The 18,803-nt window shown below is 48.4% G+C and overlaps 1 protein-coding gene across 3 annotated transcripts in view; it reads left to right on the top strand.

Moving 5' to 3' along the window:
• The window catches only part of ARHGEF39 (Rho guanine nucleotide exchange factor 39), a 64,333-nt gene that overhangs the window by 28,751 nt on the left and 16,779 nt on the right, over positions 1-18,803 (top strand). For all 3 annotated transcript variants that reach the window (XM_030191869.1, XM_030191866.1, XM_030191867.1), the window contains 3 exons: positions 4,974-5,044; positions 5,721-5,849; positions 12,331-12,560. In XM_030191869.1, coding sequence (XP_030047729.1) covers positions 4,974-5,044; positions 5,721-5,849; positions 12,331-12,560 — 430 coding nt within the window. The remainder of the gene's footprint in view (positions 1-4,973; positions 5,045-5,720; positions 5,850-12,330; positions 12,561-18,803) is intronic.

The following is an 18,803-nucleotide window of genomic DNA, read 5'->3' as shown; positions in this document are numbered from 1 at the left end:
TAAGGAAAGAGAAGAGAGAGGAGCTGGAGACAGAAGATCCCCTTGAAGGTACTGGCTGAACTCTGTGGACTTTTGGTAGACTGTGTGTAGATAGAGCTATGTATTAAGAACAAGGAACTAGCAGCCAGGGGCTGGGGGACAGAGCGGTACACTCAGAGTGAGGGAAGAGCAGCCTGTTCAGGCCAGAGGGGCTGTTAGCACTGGGCCCAGGTGTCTGTGTGTGAGGGCTCGGTGGGAAGACCTGTGAAAGTGTTTAAGCTGGAAGAAGTGTGCCCAGGGGGCTGGAATAAAGAGCTGCCTGATGAATATGCTGTTGTTGAGAACTGTCTAATCTACATCTAATTTGCATATGAACAAGGGACATAGGATCCTGAAGGTTGGTGTGTTCAGGGTGCTGGGAAGAGACCGGCTGGGGTCCTGCTCAGGAGCCACAGGCCAGTGAGGCCTGCTGGAGAGCAGGAGGAGAAGCCTCGTCTTAACAGCGTGTAAAATGCCAATTTCTGGCATGTGTAGCGGACGCGCATCAACAATGAAATTACCGCAAGGGCCACGCGGTAGCTGGGGATGTGTGGGCGCCTACACGGCTTAGTAAAAAGACCCTTAGCAGTTCCACTAGACGACTTTCACATATATTGTTTTTCCCGTTCCCATCACTGAGGCTGTTTTTCTGCATATACCTTTCTTCTGATGCTCCTGCCGAGGTCCCCTTTTTCTTTTTGTACAGAAGCTTCAGTCATTAAGATGTTATCACTCAGGTACTACTGTACTTTACTTTGGTGTTTAAAGTTAAGGATCTTATGTTTGCTTTGAGTAGCTTTTCCTGTGGCAGTCGCCACTTTCCTCCACTTTTTGGCAGATTCTCTAATATACTCTCTTGGTTTTAATATAGAAGGGTTGATGTAGAAAGCCCCAGAGTAGAGCTGTGTTCCAGTGACTCAGATTTTACAGCAGAATTAACTACAAAATATGTAGTTAAAATATGCAAATTACTGCCGTAGCTATACAGTAATCAGCGAACATGCAACGAAAAAAATGTTCTCGATGTGGAAACTCAAAAGAATAAAACCTTTTTTCCCAAGAAACATCTTCCACACCCTAGTACAGTCATTACTGATAAGTCACTTGGACTACTGTAACGCTCTGTACGCAGGCTGTAAAGAACAGACCATTAAAAAACCAAACAGCCCAGAACACCGCAGCCAGACTCATTTTTGGAAAAACTAAATACAAAAGTGCGAAGCCCCTGAGAGAGAAACTGCACTGGCTCCCGATGAAAGAACGAATTGAGTTCAAGATGTGCACAACCGTTCACAAAATCATCCACGCAGACGCCCCAATCTATATGTTAAATCTAGTGGACTTACCGCCCAGAAACGCCAAAAGATCGGCCCGCAAATTCCTCAACCTGAACTTCCCCAGTTGTAAAGGAATTAAATACAGTCATATGCCACTACTTTCGAGTACAAAAGCAACAGATATGGAACGCATTACCCATGGTCCTGAAAACCATGGATAATCTAACCAACTTCCGCAAATCTTTGAAGACATATCTCTTCAACAAAGCCTACAAAAGACATCCTTAATGAAACAAATCATTCCTTAAACCACTCATTTGCACCACTCATGCGCACCAAAAAAACACCTCTCACACCTTTCCATCTAAATCCCCATTTACCTTCAGCCTATTATCGATTGTACTTAAGATCCCTCAGCCTATCATCGATTGTATTTAAGATCTTGTAATGACTACATCATAACAACACTCTGTAAGCTACATTGAGCCTGCAAAAAGGTGGGATAATGTGGGGTACAAATGCAATAAATAATAATAATAATAATAAATGCCCTTCTTCCTGTTAGAGTATGAATACTGATTGGCTCACAGAGACAGAAAAGGTGACATTTAAAAAAAAACAAAAAAACGCCATTTGTATCTACCCCAAATCCCTGGTAGCCTAGTGGCCACCTGACCAGAGCTTGCCTGCTGTCTCTCGACATAAAAAGAAAAACCTCTAGTGTTTAGTAGCAACTTTGTCCTTCCAACATAGCCCTCCCTCCACCTTTTCCACTTCCACTACTCACGATGACCAACCCCCAGGGCATATCCTCGAGAGTAAGAACAGTGCTCACTTGCTCCTTCTTGCATGCCACCATCCTGGCAAATGCTGGACTCTTCTTATCTCATATGTCGCATCCTGGGACCACCATCTGGGGGGGAGTTAGTCTACCAAATAAGGGAATTTCCCCTCATGTGGTCATCTCCGCCCAGGCTACGAAATCAGAGAAATATTTCCTTATTTGGCAGACTGACCCAGCTCGCTGTTTCCCAGGGTGCACCATTTTCCAAGACAGTGATACAGAGGCAGGTATGACCTCTGAAGGGAGGGGAGTCTGAGGGGGCCACTAGACACCATGCATTTTTGTTTTTTTTAGTCGGGAGGAGGGAGTCATGTTCAGGGAGCTGCCACTTGGACACCAAGGAATTTTGTTTTAAGTTGGGTGGGGGGTTGGGTCAGGTCAGAGAGCTGCTAGACACTAGGGGGGTAGGAGGTGCTTCTAGACACCAGATAGCTATGTCTGAAGCAGGCAGCTTGGGTCAAGGTGGCTCTCCTTAGCCTTCTACACTGCCTCAGACCTGGTGGTACATTTCTGGCTTTGTGCTCACTGGTAGACATCAACGCACAGCTAATAAATGTCTCTGTATTGCTGCAGATTCGCTGAAAGTCTCCTTATCATATACTTAAATATGTTGTGCACTGGTGAGTTCAGTGAGTTCAGTTCAGCCCTGAAACTCTGCATCCTGTGGCCAGTAACAAGCGTGTGGATTCTTCATTAACTGCGTGTTTCTGCCACAGTAGCTTTCTATATCAGCCCCAGGGTTTATAGCATGCAGGAGTCCACTTAATTGTAGTAAATCATGATTTTGAAGTTTTAATATTCCTGATTGTTCAAGCTAATTTATCACGAATGAAGTTTAATCCAATACCTTTTATTTCTTATTATGAAAATGAATTTACTTTACCTGAATACCTAACCCACTCTCTCGTATTTCTATTTTTCCGGAATTGGTGATCACCATTACGGAACAATATAAGCCACATTGAGCCTGCAAATAGGTGGGAAAATGTGGGATACAAATGCTATAAATAAATAAATCATAGTAACATAGTAGATGATAGCAGAGAAAGACCTGTACGGTCCATCCAGTCTGCCCAACGAGATAAACTCATATGTGCTACTTTTTGTGTGTACCTGACCTTGATTTGCTTCTGCCATTTTCAGGGCACAGACCGTAGAAGTCTGCCTAGCACTAGCCCCACCTCCCAACCACTAGCCCCGCCTCCCACCACCAGCTCTGCCACCCAATCTCTGCTAAGCTTCTGAGGATCCATTCCTTCTGAACAGGATTCCTTTATGTTTATCCCACGCATTTTTGAATTCCGTTACCGTTTTCATCTCCACCACCTCCCGCGGGAGGGCATTCCAAGCATCCACCACTCTCTCCGTGAAAAAATACTTCCTGACATTTTTCTTGAGTCTGCCCCCCTTCAGTCTCATTTCATGTCCTCTAGTTCTACCGCCTTCCCATCTACGGAAAAGGTTCGTTTGTGGATTAATACCTTTCAAATATTTGAACGTCTGTATCATCTCACCCCTGTTTCTCCTTTCCTCTAAGGTATACATGTTCAGGTCAGCAAGTCTCTTCTCATACGTCTTGTAACACAAATCCCATACCATTCTCGTAGCTTTTCTTTGCACCGCTTCAATTCTTTTTACATCCTTAGCAAGATACTGCCTCTAAAACTGAACACAATACTCCAGGTGGGGCCTCAGCAACGACTTATACAGGGGCATCAACATCTCCTTTCTTCTGCTGGTCACACCTCTCTCTATACAGCCTAACAACCTTCTAGCTACGGTCACCACCTTGTCACACTGTTTTGTCACCTTCAGATCCTCAGATACCATCACCCCAAGATCCCTCTCCCTGTCCGTACATATCAGACTCACCGCCTAACACATACGTCTCCCATGGATTTCTACTCCCTAAGTGCATCACTTTGCATTTCTTCACATTGAATTTTAATTGCCAAACCTTAGACCATTCTTCTAGCTTCTGCAGATCCTTTTTCATGTTTTCCACTCCCTCCCGGGTGTCCACTCTGTTACAAATAGTATCGTCCGCAAAAAGGCAAACTTTACCTTCTAACCCTTCCGCAATGTCACTTACAAATATATTGAACAGAATCGGTCCCAGCACTGATTTCTGAGGCACTCCACTACTCACGTTTCCCTCATCTGAGCTCACCATGTTGGGTCCTATCTTTAGCCTGTCAAGTTTACTCAAGAGCCTCCTGTGGGGAACCGTGTCAAAAGCTTTGCTGAAATCTAAGTAGATTACGTCTATAGCACGTCCATGATTCAATTCTCCAGTCACCCAGTCAAAGAATTCAATGACATTCGTTTGGCACGATTTCCCTTTGGTAAAACCATGTTGTCTCAGATCTTGCAACTTATTGGCTTCCAGGAAATTCACTATCCTTTCCTTCAGCATGGCTTCCATTACTTTTCCAATAACTGAAGTGAGGCTTACCAGCCTGTAGTTTCCAGCTTCTTCCCTATCACCACTTTTGTGAAGAGGGACCACATCCGCTCTTCTCCAATCCCAAGGACCTCTACCGTCTCCTCTGAACTTTTTTCCTTAACTTGTCTAGTTGATCTCCTGTTGACATGGGTCCATGAATAAGTTCACCGTGGCCATGATCTGCAGCGGGGGGGGAGGGGGTGTTATCTTCGTCTGCTTTGTGTGTATTATCGCTATCATTATCTCTAGTCCTTGTGTGTGCGTCATGTAGTGTGGCTGCCTCTTGTGTGGGTCAAAGATGGCAGTGGCTGTTTCTTCTGAGGGTGGGGTGGGGGGCAGAGGGTCTGTTGCTGCAGCTGTCATGTGGTTTATTCCTCTTCTATTCTAGGTATAAACACCTCCTCCGAGATTTGACAGAGAACAGCTACCCAGATAGCACTGACTTCCAGCAGCTTGCACGTAAGGTTACTCTGCAGCCAGAGGGTGCTGTATCGGATGGTGGGGGGGGAGGTTGCACGTAAGGTTAGTATGCATCCAGAAGTTGTTGTATGGGATGGTGTGTGTGTGTGTATGTGTGTGTGTGTTGGGTTACACATAAGATTACTGTACAGCCAGAAGTTGTTGTATGGGAAGGTGTGTGTGTATGTGTGTGTGTGTGGGGTTACACATAAGATTACTGTACAGCCAGAGGGTGCTGTATCGGATGGTGTGTGTGTGTGGGGGGGGGGGGGGGTTGTACGTAAGGTTACTATGCAGGAAGATGGTGCTGTATGGGAGGGGGGGAGTATATGTTGTCGGGACTGGAGTGCTCTTTGTGACAGGGAAGGCTGTTTGGGGGTGAACTTGAGGGATCCATATAATGAGTAGGCAGGATTGCAATATGTGGGATCTCTTATTGATACTTAATGGGCACAAGATAGAAAGGGGGAGAAGGGTGGGAATTATGGGTTGGAGCGTTACTGTAGGTTAATACTTGCCGTAGTGAAGGTATGAGGTGTGGTTACTGTATAAACTGCAGCTCTTTGAACTAAGAAGTTGGGTCTCCATGATTTAACAGGTGTCTAAAGGGTGTAATAGGGTGAATGAGATGGAAGCTGTATTATTCGGACACAGTTATATTGTGACTCTATTGCAGGAGCTCTGAGTGCCATAAGCCAGGTCTCCCAGTACGTTCATGACCATGCCCGCAGCCACGAGAACCATCTGGAACTCCTCAGGGTACAAAAACTGCTCAAGGGCAGAAGAACAAAGGTGATGAAGCCAGGTAAGAAGGGAGAGAAAAAGTGGTGCTTCAATGATTTTATTTTTTTAACATATTGACTGTTCGACTAATCGCCACTGGTCATGGTGAAGTACAATAAACATATAGAAGTAGTTAGACAAACATCAACAGACAACAGACCAACAAAACGAGGTAGATTACGGACACAGTTTAGAATATTGTATCCTCAACCAAGCAAGACCATTAACCACAGCTGGAACAAATACATCTTTAAGCTTTTCTAAAAAAAACCCCCACTGAGCTCAATCGTCGCATGAAGCTTAGTCGGTAACCTGTACCACAGGGTTGACGCTTTATCTCCTGCCCACAGTCAAAGGGGAACAACATAAGTCTTTTCAGAATATTGCTGCATAGGTCAAGCAAAATGTGAGCATGAATCAGTGAAGGCAAATAAGCAGAAGAGAAGCCAAGGGCAGCCTTAAATTTTATCCAGTGGGGTAATATGAGAGTACCTGCGTTTTTGCTGTCAAGGGTGGAAAGTGGAAACGGGTAATTCCTGAGCCCCCCAAAACCCACTACCCACAACTGTACAACACTATCATAGCCCTTAAAGGGTAACAGGGGGGCACCTAGATGTGGGTACAGTGGGTTTCGGGTGGGTTTTGGAGGGCTCCCATTTACCACCACAAGTGTAACAGGTGGTGGGGGGGATGGGCCTGGGTCCGCCTGCCTGAAGTGCACTGCATCCACTAAAAACTGCTCCAGGGACCTGCATACTGCTGTCATGAAGCTGGGTATGACATTTGAGGCTGGCATAGAGGCTGGGAAAAAAATGTTTATTTTTATTTTTTTGGATGGGAGGGGGTTGGTGACCACTGGGGAGGAGTAAGGGGAGGTGATCCCCGATTCCCTCTGGTGGTCATCTGGTCAGTTCGGGCACCTTTTTTAGGCTTGGTCGTGAACAAAAAGGGACCAAGTAAAGTCAGCCAAATGCTCGTCAGGGCCGGCCTTCTTTTCTCCATTATTGGCCAAGGCGGACCATTTCTTAACCACACCCCCGTCCCGCCTTTGGTACACTGCCGACACGCCCCCTTGAACTTTGGCCAGCCCTGCGACGGAAAACAGTTGAAGCCGGCCAAAATCGGCTTTCGATTATACCGATTTGGCCGGCATTAGGAGAAGGCCGGCTATCTCCCGACGTTGAGGGCGGGGCTCTGTCACTCAGCAAATCGCCAGTTCCCCTACCCTCCGACGCTCCATCCCCCCAAGCCACACCTAAATCCCCACACCCGAAGCCGCCACCGCTACACATCCCCCCACGCAAACGCCACCGTCCCGCCTCCTCCTGGTCGCCGCTCCAACCATACACCCACCCCCCCCTCCGTCAACGGACCAGCCTACCTACATCGAAAGCACATAGTAACATAGTAGATGACGGCAGAAAAAAGACCTGCATGGTCCATCCAGTCTGCCCAACAAGACAAACATATGTGTAAACCTTGCCTTGATTTGTACCTGCCTTATTCAGGGCACAGACCGTACAAATCTGCGCAGCAGTATTTCCCGCCTCCCAACCACCAGTCCCGCCTCCCATCACCGGCTCTGGCACAGACCGTATTAGTTTGCCCTCCACTATCCTCGCCTCCCAACCACCAACCCCTCTTCCCCCCACCTGCTCCGCCACCCAATTTCGGCTAAGCTTCTGAGGATCCATTCCTTCTGCACAGGATTCCTTTATGCATATCCCACGCATGTTTGAATTCCGTTACCGTTTTCATCTCCACCACCTCCCATGGGAGGGCATTCCAAGCATCCACCACCCCTCTGTGAAAAATACTTCCTGACATCTTTCCTGAGGCTGCCCCCCTTCAACCTCATTTCATGTCCTCTCGTTCTACCACCTTCCCATCTCCGGAAAAGATATGTTTGCGGATTAATACCTTTCAAATATTTGAACGTCTGTATCATATCACCCCTGTTCCTCCTTTCCTCCAGGGTATACATGTTCAGGTCAGCAAGTCTCTCCTCATACGTCTTGGAACGCAAATCCCATACCATTCTCGTAGCTTTTCTTTGTACCGCTTCCATTTTTTTAACATCCTTTGCAAGGTACGGCCTCCAAAACTGAACACAATACTCGAGGTGGGGCCTCACCAACGACTTGTACAAGGGGCATCAACACTTCCTTTCTTCTGCTGATCACACCTCTCTCTATACAGCCTAGCAACCTTCTCGCTACAGCCACCGCCTTGTCACACTGTTTCGTCGCCTTCAGATCCTCAGATACTATCACACCAAGATCCCTCTCCCCCTCAGTACCTATCAGACTCTCACCGCCTAACACATAAGTCTCTCTTGGGTTTCTACTCCCTAAGTGCATCAGTTTGCATTTCTTTGCATTGAATTTTAACTGCCAAACCTTAGACCATTCTTCTAGCTTCCTCAGATCCTTTTTCATGCTTTCCACTCCCTCCCGGGTGTCCACTCTATTGCAAATCTTAGTATCATCCGCAAATAGGCAAACTTTACCTTCTAACCCTTCGGCAATGTCACTCACAAATATATTGAACAGAATCGGTCCCAGCACCGATCCCTGAGGCACTCCACTACTCACCTTTCCCTCCTCTGAGCGAACTCCATTTACCACCACCCTCTGTCGTCTGTCCGTCAACCAGTTCCTAATCCAGTTTACCACTTCGGGACCGATCTTCAGCCCATCGAGTTTATTTAAGAGCCTCCTGTGGGGAACCGTGTCAAAAGCTTTGCTAAAATCTAAGTAGATTACGTCTATAGCATGTCGATGATTTAATTCTCCAGTTACCCAATCAAAGAATTCAATGAGATTCGTTTGGCACAATTTCCCTCTGGTAAAACCATGTTGTCTCGGATCTTGCAACTTATTGGCTTCCAGGAAATTCACTATCCTTTCCTTCAGCATGGCTTCCATTACTTTTCCAATAACTGAAGTGAGGCTTACCGGCCTGTAGTTTCCAGCTTCTTCCCTATCACCACTTTTGTGAAGAGGGACCACATCCGCCGTTCTCCAATCCCTCGGAACCTCTCCCGTCTCCAAGGATTTATTAAACAAATCTTTATGAGGACCTGCCAGAACCTCTCTGAGCTCCCTCAATATTCTGGGGTGGATCCCGTCCGGATGCACAACATCGCTTCCCTTCCGATTGCCTTCCCTCCCTATGGTCCCGGCCTTTGCGTCCGTCACATTACGTCACGTCATACGACGCCAGGACACACGGAGGGAAGGAGATCCAAGTGAGGCATTCTTCTGCCTGCACCGCTTTCTCACAGGTGACAGGCGCTCTGCTTTCCATGTACACAGCGCAGGGGGCGTTCAACTCGAAGGGGGAGGGAGGGAGGGAGTGGGTGTGCACATCAATGGGGGGAGGGGCCGTGGAAATTGAGGGCAGGGCACGGCAGGCGACACTTGCTGCACATGGCTGGATGGATGGGAAGCCAGGGGACAGGACAGTTGCTGCATATTGCTGGATGCAGGGCACAGGAGGGTTGCTGCACATGGGTGGATGGAGGGGAGAGGAGGGTTGCTTGACATAGGTGGATGGAGGGGACAGGAGGGTTGCTCCACATGGGTGAATGCAGGGGAATAGCCTTGCTAGCGCCCGTTTCATTTCTTTCAGAAACGGGCCTTTTTTACTAGTATTTTATAATACATTTACATGGATATGCAAGTAAAAACGTTGCACCCAAAGACCTCGTCTCTTCTCTCATTTCAAGAAATTTCTTTCTTCTTTCTTGTGTTACTTTTGTAACATCAGGAAAAATCCATAGTTTTTGACCACAAAATTTCTGATGAATATTTTTAAAGAATAACTTTAGAACTGCATTATATTCTTGTTCAAAGACAAATGAAATCAGAAGAGTAGCTCTATTTGTTACCTCAGTCAATGAGTCTTCTAAGATTAAGGAAATGTCCTTCAATTCCTCAGATTTTTCTTGTTCCAAACCTACCAGATTGTCCCCTTGGCTTCTTTTTGTAGGAAGAAAAAAGATCTTATCTATTGGAGGTATATGTTGAGAGGAATATTTCAAATTCTCTACCAAAATTTTTTTTAATAGATCCAGGGATGACATTCCTATCTGTTTTGGAAAATTCAAAATCCTCATATTCAAAGTCTATTGTAGTTTTCGATTTGCTCAATTTTTTGACGAGTATTTATGTTGTCTTTCATCAGAGCTGATACATTTTCCTTAATTTTTACAGTCTCATCCTGGGAGCTCTTTACTTGGTCTTTAAAATCTTGTTCTAATTTTCCAAGCGACTTGGAGAGTTGGCCAACTGTAGAAACCAAGTTTTTTGTTTCTTGAGTTGATTCAATTATCAAGGCTTGCATTTTTTCCATAGCCTGCCAAAGGGTGTCAAGCGTTATCACCTTGGGAGGGCCCAACAAAGTTTCCCTGCTCGAGTTCACACCAACTGCCAATTCTTGCTCTGAGGGAGAACCCCCTCCGCTGACCTCAATCTCCCCGACTTCCAGATCTTGTAAATCAGCCTTCTCCTCTCGCAAAACGGTAGGACAAGGTGGATTTCCAGCCTCCGGAGGAGATAGAGAAATCTCATGTCCCAACGACCCTGGACTCCCTGCCCCAGCGTCTAGCGGGACCTCAATTCCGGCTTCTTCAGGTGGACGCTGAACCGCAAATCCGTCGAGTGTTCGCTGCCTCGGGGAAGATGTACGAGCTGGGGGAGGCTCTAACAATCCCCTTCCTCTTAGTATATTTTGGGGGGGAAAAGGGGAGAGTGAGTTTCTTGTAGAAGATCTCAGCTCAAGAAAAATCCTTGATAACATTGTCACGTCTGATTGTTTTCTTTTTTTTTTTCCTGCAAAATATAAATACTAATAGCGTAATCAGCAGTAACAGAGTTCTCATTGCCCTCAATTTGGATTGCTGCAAATTTCCTACAATGGTATGGTCTGAGTTGATTAATATGGACCCATTTTATGACTCTTTCTTCATCCCCAACCCTTGTAATACGGATTCGATAGGCCACAGGTGACACTTATCAAAAATCTGGTAGGTGCCATTCTAGCTGGGTAATAATTTGCGGGACTTGGCCTTTTCTTTTCTTGTCACCAGTGTGAGATTCCTTTGCAGTTATTTTTAGATTATAATAGGCCTTTCAGCCCCTAGTTGAACTATCAAGATTTTTCTGCACAAGGGAAAATGCTTTCTGCAAATGCTGACATAGATGGATGACATCCTCGTGGGCGGTAGTCACACCAGTGAAACTTTCGTCCTGTGTCCGATACAGCAGGCGGCTGGGCAGAGTCATTTCCTTGCCCGTCATAATTTCAAATGGGGGAACCCCGTAGAGCGATGAGATGTTGCCCGAATGGCCATTAATAACAATGTTAATTTGACAGCTCAGTCACTACCAGAGGTGGACATTAAATACACTAATAATTGTCTTATTCACTCTTTCTACCTGGCCAGAGGACTGGGGGTGAAAAAACGTATTTTCAACACCCAGCATTTTCCACAGGTGCTGTATTACCTTACCTGTAAAATGGGGGCCCTGGTCAGAATCCGCTGGCATTGCTAAACCCCACCTGCTAAACACATGACTTATAAGCAGAATAGCTGTAGTTTCGGCTGTGCAATTGGGAGCTGATAAACATTCGAGCCATTTGGTGAATGTACAAGCAAGAGTGAGCATGTATTGATTTCCACGGATGGACCAAACCACCAGCCCTATCCATTCAATTTGTATATCAGACCAGGGCATGGTTATGCCGTTATTTCTGAGGGGAGCCCAGTGACATGGTGCAGCGGGTTGAAACCTACAACAGGTTAAACAGCCTTGACTATAAATTTTTACATCCTGACACGTGTGGGGCCAATAGGCCACATGTTTTTAGGTTTCATATGTAACCCGAAGGAGTAAGGGGGATCATAGGTTTTACTGCCACTCCAGTAGAAGACTTAATAAAGGGACCAGGGAGAAGTGTTTAAAGCTGCCCCATTGGCAAACAGACTAACTGGGTTCAAGAGCAGTGTTTAAAGGTTGTTTGGTAGTTTACTTATTAAACAGCTGTCACTCGGAAGGCTTAATAAACGGATTATCACAAGTACTTCTCATTGGCAGGTGTCTTAATGCTTCATATAGTATATATTCTAAATAGTTAATTAAACCGTTTAACATTTCAGCCAGCCTTGTTTACCGGGGTCTTTTTGAATTTCCTGGGAGGAGGTGGAGGAGACGGGAAATCTCACTGGCTAACACTTTTCTTCCCCAGGTACCAATCATTACAGGTCCCGAAGGAACCTGCCTGAGGGAGACTTCAGCCAGGTCAGCCCCAGGCCCAGGGTCACTCACAAGGGGGCATTTCAGATGTGTTTTCTGCCTTTGAGATAGGTGTATATTTTGGAGAGGGTACTGTTGACTGTCATTTTTCTTTCTTTGAGGGGGTGGTTCTGGATGTGTTGTCTCGCTTTTTTGCAGGGGTCTATTCAGAGAGGTGACAAATGCTATTTCTTCTCTCCTAAGGTCGAGTATTTATTCGTGAGGGCTGGCTGACAGTTGTGCCGCAGAAGGGGGATGAGGTGAAGTTAAAGATGTTTTTCCTGTTCTCGGATATTTTGATGATGGCTAAACCATGCCACCCCCTGCACCCATTGAATTCAGATAAGTTTGCCTGCCAGGCTGTTTACCCCTTGGAAGAGTGTTCTGTAGAGAAGGTCTTTGGTCATACCAAGAGCCGAGGAGGCCTCATCAGTGTACGTAGGTCTTGGGAGTGGCTGACAGACTCTGTGGTCTGGTGCTTTCTATGGGTGTTGTGTTCTTTATGTGATATCGTGTTTTCTATTCCTGACTTCGTATACTCTATTCCTGACTTCGTGTACTCTGCACTCTCCTGCTTTCTTGGGCTCTGTAGGATTAATATTCAGTAGGCTTAATGCAGTTAAAGGTATCTGGATAAGCTGTCCAGAGTTCTCCCTGAAAACTGACGTAAAGTTATCTTATTATTACTACTACTTATTTCTATAGCATTTCTAGACACACACAGCGCTGTACTCGTGATGCACAGGTACTTTCTCTGTCCCTAGTGGGTTCACAGTCTAAGATGCTTTTTGTACCTGGAGCAATGGAGGGTTAAGTGACTTGCCCAAGGTCGTAAGAAGCTGCAGTGAGAATCAAACCCAGTTCCCCATGATCTCAGCTTGTTGACTAACCTTTAGGCTACTTCTCCTCCATATCTTATCTAGCCTTCTCCCTGAAAACTGATGTAAAGATATCTGGATATCTTGAAGGTGCTGAATGTCATGTTTTAAATCTTTTTAGATCTTAGACCCACAATTTCTGAAATTTTGTAAATCGCTTAGAGATAGGATTTCCCAGGATTTGGTGACTCATCAGATCATTAATAAACAAACATTATCTGTGGCTGAGATATTTATTTTAGGTAGATATGGGATGAGTATCATTGTTACACCTCTATTTCTAAACAAGTTAACTTTGACTGGATATTGAGATATGTGTCCAAAGGTTTTGTGTTCACCACCTCGCAAAGCTTTTACTAAACTGCAGAGCAAATACGATGCAGCCCAATGAAATTGAATGGACTATAACACATTTGCCGCGCTGGGAATCACTAGCGCTGTTTATTAAAAGAGACTCTTATTCTGTTAACTTCAGGCGTTATTTTTAAAGCATTACTTATATTGATTACCCTTGTATCTGGTATATCTTGTCGACCTGGATCTTTTGGGTTCTGTGTGTTTCTGGTATGTTTTCTCAGCCCGGCTTTCTCGGGCTCTGTGTCTCTGGTGTGTCTTTTCGGCCTGGCGCTGTCGGGCTGTGTCTGTCTCTGGTGTGTCTTCTTGGCCTGGCTTTCTTGGGCTTCATCTTACTGTAAATAAGCACAGTAAATAAATAAAATATTCTATTATGTAGCTTCCATTATTCCAGAACCTGTGGGATAGTTGTGTCTATCAACCATCAGGTGGAGATAGAGAACTGAAAACTAAGCTGAACAATATTTCTCTTGACATTCAATCCAGCTCCTCCTCTATCTCCAGAAGGTGGATGGTTATACTTTTCAGTTCCAGTTGAGCTTTGTGGGTCACTTGACTCTGCAGAGTCATATGTGGAGGTCTTCAGATTCCTGTCTCTGTTGCTCCGTGAATTTATTCTTCCCTCCTTTCACCTCTCCCTGGTTTCCTGTGGAGCTCTCCTTGAAAGGAAAGAGGTTTACAGAAGAGCATGTGACAGAGTATCAGTCCTGATTCTTTCGACACAGCAAGGGAAAGGATCTTCCTCATGGAACCAGGAGGTCAAAGCTGGTTCAACAGAGTCATCTTCTCAGTCAAGGCAGGCCCAGGGTCTGGAACTGTGTCCAGTTTTGGGGGTCAATATCAGTGGCGACGGTCTCCAATATCACAGAATACAACCTTCATCTTCCTTGGATGCTGGTTGTCATCCAGGAATTTGACTGTCGGAACTCCCTTTCTGATAACACAATGGGAGGTGGTGGCAACAGACACCAGCAAGTTGGGTTGGAGAGCTAATTACAAGTTCCGTCTGGCAGAGGGCACCTGGATGGAACAGTCTTAGTGGTTGATAAATTGCTTGGAGCTCAGGACAGTGTGAAATGCGTTCTCCGAGGACAAGCAGGCTGCTTGTTCTCACTGATGGGTGACGTCCACGGCAGCCCCTCCAATCGGAATCTTCACTAGCAAAAGCCTTTGCTAGCCCTCGCGCGCCGATGCGCACCGCGCATGCGCGGCCGTCTTCCCGCCCGAAACCAGCTCGTGCCGGCCAGTCTTCTTTTGTCCGCACTCGGTACGGTTGTGTTTCGCCGTTCGTGCCCCGGAAAGTTGACCTCGCGCGTCGTTTTCGACTCGTTTCTTCAGAGAAAGTTTGAGAAAGTGTTTCGGGAAGACCCTTTTTGGTTTTTCCCTTCCCGTATTTCGAGCTTTTCGCCCCGGTAAGTTTTCTTTCGTCGTCGGGGTAGGCCTTAGTTAGGCCTCGGTCGAAATTTTCTTCTCCCTATTTTTGTGGTGCCAATTTTCGCCATTTCGAGTTTTGATCTCGCCGGCGTGATTTTTCCGCCCATGACATCGAAGCCTTCCAGCGGCTTCAAGAAGTGCAGCCAGTGCGCCCGGGTAATCTCGCTCACTGACAGGCACGCGTCGTGTCTTCAGTGTCTGGGGGCTGGGCACCGCCCTCAGGCCTGTAGTCTGTGTTCCCTTTTACAAAAGCGGACTCGGGTAGCGAGGTTAGCCCAGTGGAACATTTTGTTCTCGGGCTCTTCGTCGGCATCGGCACCGGGGGTATCGAGTGCATCGACATCTTCAGCGTCCAGACCTTCATCCTCGGCCGCCAGTGCATCGAGTGTATCGAGGCATCGACCCTCTGCATCGGCGCTGAGACATCGGACGACTGTATCGACGTCGGTGGTACCGGGACCTCGTCTGCTGATGTCGTCGGACGGTGGTGCTTCGTCTGGAGTGCAGGTGAGGGCTGTCTATTCCCCTGCTGGTGGCGGTGAGCCTTCGGGTGGGTCTCCCCCTACCCTGAGGGCTCCTGCGGTACAGCCCCCCCGAGACCGACCCTCTTCGGTCTCGGCCCCGAGGAAGAGACGGTTGGATTCTACGTTTTCCTCGTCGGTGCCGGGAAGCGCCGGTGACATGCTTCGCTCCAAAAAATCAAAGAAGCATCGACACCGGTCCCCTTCCCGTGTCGGCACCGAGAGCTCTGGGTCGGGAATCGGCACCCAGCAGGCATCGGCACCGAGAGGACCGCTCACCCTCTGTCCAAGAGGTGTCGATGCGCTCCACTCTGGACAGCCCAGAACAGCCTCCACGCCCGGAACAGACTCTGACATCGACGCCTGCATCGACCTCCATGCCTTTTTCTGCAGCCGCTCTGAACGAGAGCCTCCGGGCCGTTCTCCCAGAGATCCTGGGAGAGCTGTTGCGCCCTACCCCTCCGGTACCGGGGTGCTTGCGCCACCGGTACCGTCGAGCGTGGCGCCGGCTGGTCCATCGCCCGGGGTGAGGTCTCCGGCGTCGGTGCCGCGTGCGGTACCGACTGCGGTCGCCTCCCAGGAAGGCTCCCTGACTACGTCGGCGGAGGGAGCTTCGCCGGTGCGGGCGAGGGAGTCTACCTCTCGACGCTCCCACCGTGGCCGTGGTTCCACGGAGTCGAGCCGGGCACGGTTGCAGACACAGGTTCGTGAACTTGTGTCTGACACCGAGGGTGAGGCCTCGTGGGAAGAAGAGGGAGACATCAGATATTTCTCTGACGAGGAGTCTGAGGGTCTTCCTTCTGATCCCACTCCCTCTCCTGAAAGACAGCTTTCTCCTCCCGAGAGTCTGTCTTTCGCTTCCTTTGTCCGGGAGATGTCTACGGCCATCCCCTTCCCGGTGGTTGTGGAGGACGAGCCCAGTGCTGAAATGTTTGAGCTCCTGGACTATCCTTCTCCACCTAAGGAAGCGTCCACAGTACCCATGCATCATGTCCTAAAAAAGACATTGCTGGCGAACTGGACCAAGCCATTAACTAACCCCCACATTCCCAAGAAGATTGAGTCCCAGTACCGGATCCATGGGGACCCAGAGCTGATGCGCACTCAGTTGCCTCACGACTCTGGAGTTGTGGATTTGGCCCTAAAGAAGGCCAAGAGTTCTAGGGAGCATGCTTCGGCGGCCCCGGGCAAGGACTCTAGAACCTTGTACTCCTTTGGGAGGAAGGCCTACCATTCTTCTATGCTCGTGGCCAAAATTCAGTCCTACCAGCTCTACACGAGCATACATATGCGGAACAATGTGCGGCAGTTGGCGGGCTTGGTGGATGCGCTCCCCCCTGAGCAAGCCAAGCCTTTTCAGGAGGTGGTCAGGCAGCTGAAGGCGTGCAGAAAATTCCTGGCCAGAGGGGTGTATGACACCTTTGATGTTGCGTCCAGGGCCGCTGCTCAAGGTGTGGTGATGCGCAGACTCTCATGGCTGCGTGCCTCCGACCTGGAGAATAGAATCTAGCAGCGGATTGCGGACATCGCCTTGCCGTGCGGATAATATTTTTGGAGAGAAAGTCGAACAGGTGGTAGAGCAGCTCCACCAGCGGGACACCGCATTCGACAAGTTCTCCCGCCGGCAGCCTTCAGCCTCTACCTCTACAGGTACAAGATTTTTGGGGGGAAGGAAGACTGTTCCCTACTCTTCTGGTAAGCGTAGGTACAATCCTCCTTCTCGACAGCCTGCGGCCCAGGCTAAGCCCCAGCGCGCTCGCTCTCGTCAGCAGCGTGCGCCTCAGCAAGGCCCCTCGGCTCCCCAGCAAAAGCAAGGGACTAGCTTTTGACTGGCTCCAGCAGAGCATAGCCGACATCCAAGTGTCAGTGCCGGGCGACCTGCCAGTCGGAGGGAGGTTGAAAGCTTTTCACCAAAGGTGGCCTCTCATAACCTCCGACCAGTGGGTTCTTCAAATAGTCCGGCAAGGATACACCCTCAATTTGGCCTCAAAACCTCCAAATTGTCCACCAGGAGCTCAGTCTTACAGCTTCCAGCACAAGCAGGTACTTGCAGAGGAACTCTCCGCCCTTCTCAGCGCCAATGCGGTCGAGCCCGTGCCATCCGGGCAGGAAGGGCTGGGATTCTATTTCAGGTACTTCCTTGTGGAAAAGAAAACAGGGGGGATGCGTCCCATCCTAGACCTAAGGGCCCTGAACAAATATCTGGTCAAAGAAAAGTTCAGGATGCTTTCCCTGGGCACCCTTCTTCCCATGATTCAGGAAAACGATTGGCTATGCTCTCTGGACTTGAAGGATGCCTACACACACATCCCGATACTGCCAGCTCACAGACAGTATCTGCGTTTTCAGCTGGGCACACGTCACTTCCAGTACTGTGTGTTACCCTTTGGGCTCGCCTCTGCGCCCAGGGTGTTCACAAAGTGCTTGGCTGTAGTCACAGCGGCACTTCGCAGGCTGGGGGTGCACGTGTTCCCATATCTCGACGATTGGCTGGTGAAGAACACATCCGAGGCAGGAGCCCTGCGGTCCATGCAGATGACTATTCGCCTCCTGGAGCTACTGGGGTTTGTGATAAATTATCCAAAGTCCCATCTTCTCCCAGTGCAGAAACTCGAATTCATAGGAGCTCTGCTGGATTCTCGGACGGCTCGCGCCTATCTCCCAGAGGTGAGAGCCAACAACTTGTTGTCCCTCGTCTCGCGGGTGCGAGCGTCACAGCAGATCACAGCTCGGCAGATGTTGAGATTGCTAGGCCACATGGCCTCCACAGTTCATGTGACTCCCATGGCCCGCCTTCACATGAGATCTGCCCAATGGACCCTAGCTTCCCAGTGGTTTCAGGCTGCTGGGGATCTAGAAGACGTGATCCACCTGTCCACGAGTTTTCTCAAATCCCTGTATTGGTGGACGATTTGGTCCAATTTGACTCTGGGACGTCCTTTCCAAATTCCTCAGCCACAAAAAGTGCTGACCACGGATGCGTCTCTCCTAGGATGGGGAGCTCATGTCGATGGGCTTCACACCCAAGGAAGCTGGTCCCTCCAGATCAATCTTCTGGAGTTGCGAGCGATATGGAACGCTCTGAAGGCTTTCAGAGATCGGCTCTCCCACCAAATTATCCAAATTCAGACAGACAACCAAGTTGCCATGTACTATGTCAACAAGCAGGGGGGCACCGGATCTCGCCCCCTGTGTCAGGAAGCCGTCAGCTTGTGGCTCTGGGCTCGCCGTCACGGCATGGTGCTCCAAGCCACATATCTGGCAGGCGTAAACAACAGTCTGGCCGACAGGTTGAGCAGGATTATGCAACCTCACGAGTGGTCGCTCAATTCCCGTGTAGTGCGACAGATCTTCCAGGTGTGGGGCACCCCCTTGGTAGACCTCTTCGCATCTCGAGCCAACCACAAAGTCCCTCAGTTCTGTTCCAGGCTTCAGGCCCACGGCAGACTGGCATCGGATGCCTTCCTCCTAGATTGGGGGGAGGGCCTGC

Source organism: Microcaecilia unicolor, chromosome 2 (genome assembly GCF_901765095.1).
Source record: "Microcaecilia unicolor chromosome 2, aMicUni1.1, whole genome shotgun sequence".
Taxonomy (NCBI): domain Eukaryota; kingdom Metazoa; phylum Chordata; class Amphibia; order Gymnophiona; family Siphonopidae; genus Microcaecilia; species Microcaecilia unicolor.
Note: the sequence above shows the minus strand (reverse complement) of the source record. Positions and strands in the feature narration are given on the sequence as shown.